The 7,192-nt window shown below is 39.7% G+C and overlaps 1 protein-coding gene across 2 annotated transcripts in view; it reads left to right on the forward strand.

Annotated features, from left to right (window-relative positions):
• The window catches only part of xgb (x globin), a 9,639-nt gene that overhangs the window by 1,899 nt on the left and 548 nt on the right, over window positions 1–7,192 (forward strand). For both annotated transcript variants that reach the window (XM_020614493.1, XM_020614494.1), the window contains exons 2-4: window positions 1,025–1,132; window positions 2,950–3,070; window positions 3,355–3,435. In XM_020614493.1, coding sequence (XP_020470149.1) covers window positions 1,025–1,132; window positions 2,950–3,070; window positions 3,355–3,435 — 310 coding nt within the window. The remainder of the gene's footprint in view (window positions 1–1,024; window positions 1,133–2,949; window positions 3,071–3,354; window positions 3,436–7,192) is intronic.

Genomic DNA, 7,192 nt, shown 5'->3' on the forward strand with positions numbered 1-7,192 from the left:
TGCTAAAATCATAGGTTCTAACAGTTGAAACAGTAAAATTATACATTAAAAGCAGTGACACAAACTATGGGGTTATGCAAATGTACATCAAGCAAACATAAGAATAAAATGCTGTATAAGAGACATCTGAAAACATGTCAGTACTGTCAGTCATGAGCCCTGGATGGCAACCACTCACTCACATTTTAATTATAGCTGAAACCTGGTCGCCACGTCAGTATTACTTCACTTCAGTAGGCCCGGCCGGGTTGTCATCTGCTTGTCAAAGGAAGCAGAGCTATTGATGTTTTCTCAGCAGCCATTTGAGAGACCGTCACTCCTTTATTGCCTCTATTCAGCTTTCTATTTAACATTCTATTAGTGGGGCCACGTGTTATAGACATCTAATGCTCTTTATTCATGAGGACTCGGCTCTATATTTCAGGCTCACTAGCAGTGCTGGAGGTCATGTGGAAAAAAACAACCTGACCTGCCACACCCACAAGTATTTTAAATGATACTGTAGGTTATTTCATCATTAGCACCGTATTATAGTTTAGCACCACGTGTTCAGGTTGTCTGTGTTGGATTAAAACCTTAGTAAATCAAACCTCTAAAGTTTGGACAATGAAATCAGTGCCATTTACAGCTCTCAGTTGAAACTCCTGTTAAAATCAAATTAGTATTATAAGATTTTTTCCTCCCAACACTAACATCACACAGAAAAAGCAGAATTATCATAAGCCTTAGTGTGAGCACAATGAAACTCACATCAGTGTATTGTGTTAGCATCACGAATCACAAGTAGCTCAGCTGGAGACTGGAAGACTCTGATTGAATGGCAGCATGATCAAACGCTCTGCTTAAGGAAACTGATTGAGGTTCAGTCTGAGCTGAAACTGTCTGGGGTTATGTCATCTTTAGTTGGGAAACTCAGGAGGGAGGTTTGCTTTGGTGGGGGAATGAATTTGACAGGCTTCTCTTCACAAGTGGCTCTCAGAGACTCACCAGTGGCTTGTTTGTGCTGCTGTTGTCTTGGTAACAGATTATTTGAGACCCATCCCGAATGCAAGGATGTCTTCTTCCTGTTCCGAGACGTGGAGGATCTGGAGAGGTTGCGGACCAACAGGGAACTCAGAGCACATGGCTTACGGTCTGTCACCAGCTCTGCACAGCACAACACAAAACACTTCAGTATCATCACAACTCAGTCAGTGAAAGCATAAAGTATGCATGGTAAAGCAGGAGAGCATGTTCAGATACAGCCAGCCTACAGTAATCATTTGTCTTCTGTCACAGTGACGTTCTATGCAAAACATTATTTAAAGGAGATGTCTGGCATTAATCAGTACATACATATTGTCAACAAATTGCATGTAATTCACCAAAACCAACAATATGCAAATTCATCTGACAGAGGACACGTGACTTCACCTGTCTAAGACTCTCAGTCACATGTTTATAATTTCCTGGAACTACTGGACTCGTTTTTGAGCCAACACAACTCATACATGTAAACTGTGTATTTGTTGGGGACTATTTTCTGCAGTGGATTTAGCTTTTATGATGTACCCCCTCAGCCCTGTTAGGTGAGGCTGAAAATAGCTTCATCAGCAGCACCTGTCATATTCCAAATGTGAGCATTTGGGCGTTAGCCATCACTGTTAACTACATAAAAATGGGTCTTGTTATAATACAAGGAAGTGATCCTGGAATGTAGATTCTTGACTTTCTACCACTTGAAGTGGTTGAAGATGGGCATGTTAACCATTGATCTTACTTTTAAACTTTTAGCTGGTAGCTTACTGGTTATTGCGACAGTAAATACTGTATACTAAAGATACATTTATTAACCTAATTGTATTTTCCTCCTAAATACAAGTATGTGGATTTTTCATTTTCTTTTTAAATTAGCAGAGCAATTACTGTAAAAAAAAAAACAAAGGTCCTTACAGACTCATTGGAGATGTCATCCCTCTCCTTAATCCAGTTGGAGACACTCCATAAACATTCTAGGTACACCTGGGGAGAATCACTGCTCTTTATAGTTGTTGAAGACTCTACATGGAATTGACTCATGATAAAGTGAGCAAGTGCACATGGACAACACTGGAGGTTTGTGGCACACAGGAATGAACAGGCTTTGGCTACGGGCAGTACTTATTAGGATCAATTTATTTTTGGTTTTTGTCGTTTCAGGGGATTTGTTTAAAACAAAAATCAGGCAATTTTATATTCCTTCAGGCACCCCCTTCCATTTCAGTGGAACAATAATATATGATAAAACCCATGTTGTGCACACAAATTAATTATGAGATAAGTGGCAGGACAAACACCTGAGGTAGTCACAGGATTAGAGTATCACTTATCACTCTGCTGCAGAACAAGCTTGTAGTATCAATCACAGGCACTTGTCTGCTGTTTCCCAGGGTGCACCAAGCCTCTCTGTGTTCCTCTACACACAAGGCTAAAAGCAGCCAGTTACTGCCTGAGGACTTGAAAGGTACAGAGGCTAGTGTAGCATTGCAGCATCTGGACATGTCACAGCGTGAACCGGCTGCTCTCAAATTCACTGATAAGGTCAAATGATTCTTCAGTCGTGCACAGGGACATTGGTACACGTCCACAATGGTAGCGAGACAGAGAAAAGAGAGAGCTAAACAAACCCTTTGTTCCATATTCATCTTCAAAATTTTCATGCACATACTCTGCAGTGATGAGAGTCACCCTGCAAAGCAACAAGGGAAAGTGATACTGCTGCATTTTGTGCAGGGAAAAATGTTTTCCTTCACTTATTTTTCTTGGTATTTGAGTTTGTAAAACTGCAAATGTTACAGTGCAGCCTTTCAACCAAGGAGCATCACACTCACCTACAACGGAGCTAGATCAGTTTACAGCTGTCTGCTGATGAGTCAAGGATCAGTCAGGCTGGGGAGCTCAGCCTGAGCCTTTTCCCTCTCTCTCTTTCAGGGTGATGTCTTTCATTGAGAAAAGCGTGGCTAGACTGAACCAGCTGGAGAGACTGGAGGCTCTGGCTCTGGAGCTGGGAAAAAGCCATTATAATTACAACGCTCCACCTAAATACTACAGTGTAAGACCCCAGTGAACCCAGCAGCACTGAGCTGCAGTCTGTTGTTTGTGACAGTGCTTGTTTAAAAAGTAGTACACATATTCTAATTTCAACTGATGCAGTAGCTCTTTATTAGACTCACCATTATACTGAGAGCCCTAAAATCACAGCCGTTGAATGACACCGATATACTGCAAACTGCAATCACACCTGTTCTTGCAAATAACAAAAGCAACCAACTGGATACTAGCCTGTTTACCAAGGCATAAACATGTCAGTAAGCATCTCCCATTATTATTTTCCAGTATGTTGGAGCTGAATTCATCATTTCTGTGCAGCCCATCCTGAAGGAGAGGTGGACAGCGGAGCTAGAAGAAGCATGGAAGGTAAGAAGCTTCACTGTGTGTCTCCTGTGAGTCACAGACCCATTCTGTGTAAATGCCTTGCGAAACAGGCCTGATGTGTGCAACCAGCCCATCAGCAATGATGGTCTGTGTCCAGCTCACAGGTGGAAACCAGTGCAATACAAGCTTGATTAGTGCAAAAATGTACAATTCATTAAACCATGCATGAGCATATTGAGAAAAAATGAACATGGCTCTGTCACATCATATTATGTCGCTCCAAGATCCCTTGTTAGTAATACAGAGGCACACAAATAATGCTGTTCCTACTCAGTATTTATACACCGTGCGTTTCTTTTTCATCAGTTAATTCAGTTTTAGTAATAAATTGAAAAAGCAACCAAGGCACTCATCTCTACAAAAGTTCTATAAACAGCACATGATTAAAAAGTCAATTTGATGCACTTTGGCATCTGGACTTCTTCAGGAAGTTACAGAAAAATGCATGTTAAGGCAAACGTAGGTAGACAGAGGAAGTAACTAACAGGTGAAATCATTTAATAAGCACAACAACCAGTCTAGCTAGTTCGCCACTCATACCCTTGCATTTAGAAAACCTAATGAAGACACCAGAGGGCAGCATCCCTAGATAGAGAACATGCATAAAAATATCAAACAGGGAAATGTGTAAATGTGTACGTCTATATCAAAGGCAGACAGACATGAGCTGTACAAATAAAGGCCTATACAAATGTATGCACACATATATATAACTTTTAAAGGAGAACCATTTTACAAGAAATGAGTCAAATCTAGATCTTCACTAAGGCCGAGATATTGGGTGGCCCCAGCATATTTATGCTCTGGAGGCCTGTCTTACATTACAGGCAGGGTGTTCTAATCTGTAAATGACTAATCTAACCTTACAATTGATAAAGTGCCTTATTTCAAGTGTTAGCCCCATGGTTCCTGGAAAACTCACAGTTTGGTATATTAGGACAATGACCACAATGAACCTAAAGGTTTACGAGGAAGCCTGGTAGTTTTGGGATTAGCAGGTATGAACAAGCTTATCGATAACTCAAAGTAGGTGAGCATTTGAAACTAAAAACAGTAGGTTCAGGAAAATGTACTACTGTGGTATCACATTGAAGTGTATTCCAATTCTTTTCAATGGTATTTTTAATTTGAGTAGTACTGAATTTTGTAAGGAAAACTACTCTTGTTTACCTGTCTACATCTCCCTTCCTACAGAAGGTCCTGGCTCTCTAAGACTAAGACTGGCACTTCATATCTACTTTGAATAAAATTATTCTCCATTTCTGCAGCTTTCTGATCAAAAAAATCACATAATCACCTTTATTTGCCCAAGTATGTCACACACACGTGTGTGTGTAACAAAATCACTTTATCACAACTTCTTTGTAATCTTTGAAACTGACCATGTTTTCTTTGAGGTGTTCAAGATGACTACAAACAGTAGATTTCCTATGAACGATAGAATGTATATTTGTCTTTAGATATTTCCACATCCAGAAAGTGAATGAGATCTTTTCTGTACTCAAAAGGGAGTTTGTTTTGTTTGTCTTATTTGATGAAAAGACAACAAATCCTTTTTTGACCTTGTCCATCACATCATCAATATATCTTCCCTAGAATACTATCTCATCTAAAAATGTATGTTTTTAAAAAAAGTCCAACACTTGTCCAATATATAAACCTGCATAAGAGGGAGTATAGTGTGCTCCCAAAGCCTTTGGCTTGTCTAAACAAGATAACTTGTCTGTTGTTATCTTGTCTTGTTGTTGGGGAGGCGACAACGGTGCGGTGGGTAGAGCAGGGCAGTCTCCCAACCAGAAAGTTAAAGGTTCGAATCTTGGTGCCTCCAGTCAAAGTGTCCTTGGGCAAGACACTGAACCCCCCAAGTTGCCCCCGATGGTTAGAGCCATCGGTTGAGGTGGTGCTGCAGATGGCTGCCATCGGTTCTGTACCTTAAACAACTTCCTTATGTGTAACATACTTGGCCAATAAAGGTGATTATCCTTATTCAAAGTTCATTCTGTCAAATATAATATGAATTGTAAAGGATAGTTTCACTCAAAGGGTATTTTGACACTGCCAGGCCCAGTTTATGTTCCATTGTTGTGTGATGCATCATGGCTCAACATCCACAGTAGCCAGTACAGTATATTGAATAGTTCAATCTTTTTAGGACAGCTGTAATATCTTTAATTTAAGCTGGAAAGGAAGGCAGCACCAGTTTGGAAAAATAGTCCATGTACTGTATTTAGAAACTGGTTCTGTAAGGCTGTTACCCAAGATAACTGGTCTTCCTGGAGGGCTTTCTAATACTTTTATGGATTTTAGGGAGCAGATAAAAGGATGATTCTGGGGTTTTCATTATACAAGAACTTGAACTCATGATCTGAAATCCAGCTATCTTTAGCTTCAGATAGATGCTGCCCTCTAGTGTCTTCATTAGGTTTTCTAAATGCGAGGGTATGAGTGGTGAACTAGCTGGACTGGTTGTTGTGCTTACTAAATGATTTCAGCTGTTAGTTTCTTCCTTTGTCTACCTAAGTTTGCCTTAACATGCTTTTTTTCTAGACTCAGAGACACATCGAAGTTACTTTATAACCATGTTCTGTTTATAGAACTTGCTATTATAGAAATGCATTTTAAATTTCTTTAGTGCCTTGGATGCTTTTTCAGTTAAGAAAGTTCCATAGCCCCCCGCGACCCCGTTTGGGACTGAGCGGCATAGAAGATGAATGAATGAAAGTTCCATACCCTCTACCAAAGAGGAGTCTTTTTTTGTCTTAAAATGACTAGTTCTGTGATGCTCTCAACATCTATGGACCTTTAATATTGTTTTAGGATAGAGCATTTGGATAATGGACAACATAGGCAACACGAAATATAGGGGGTTAAGACATTATTTAATTTGATTACTGCAATGCCCTCTACACTGGAATTAGTCAGTCTCTCTTCCGTAGGCTCCAGCTAGTACAGAATGCAGCTGCTTGCCTACTGTAAAATACCCCAAAGTATGCTCACATCACCCCTGTCCTCCAGTCTCTTCACTGGCTTCCGGTACAATTGAGAATTGATTTTAAAATTTTGCTTTTTGTGTTCAAGGCCATTAATGGCCTTGCTCCAGTCTATTTGTCTGATCTTTTAATTATTCACACCCTGGTCAGAGCGTTGCGTTCCTCTGAGCATTTGTCTCTGGTTGTCCCGCAGACAAGGTACAAAAAGTGGGGTGATCATTCTTTTGCTGTATATGCCCCCAAGTTATGGAATACCTTGCCCCCTGAGCTTCAGTCTATAACGGAGTTGGTGGTTTTTAAGTCTAAATTAAAGGCACACCTATTCAGACTGGCTTTCGGCATTTAATATTTAGCAGTGGCGCTATAATGGTGCCTACAAGCTTTCGCATTTTATAGTCTGTAATCTTATTCTTTGCACTTTGACTCACTTTTATTGTGCAGGAGTGTTATAGTTCCTCACAGACCATTGTTTTAAATTTGGGTAATTAACTTTTCTTTTTTTGTTTGTGTCTTAACATGCTCTGCTTTTACTTCTACGTGTTCTGTTGTGAAGCACTTTGAGCTCCCTTCGGTGTTGTCAAGTGCTATATAAACAAATAATTTACAACAGCAAACAACAAAACAATATATACTGTTGTGCAATTATATACATGTTTTAGAGATGGCACGTTATACAATTTAATAATTTAAAATAATCACTTTTTTTTTTTTTTTTTTTAAAACATTTTTCAGGTTTCAGTAAATGGCCT

Source organism: Monopterus albus, unplaced genomic scaffold (genome assembly GCF_001952655.1).
Source record: "Monopterus albus unplaced genomic scaffold, M_albus_1.0 scaffold147.1, whole genome shotgun sequence".
Classification (NCBI taxonomy): Eukaryota; Metazoa; Chordata; class Actinopteri; order Synbranchiformes; family Synbranchidae; genus Monopterus; species Monopterus albus.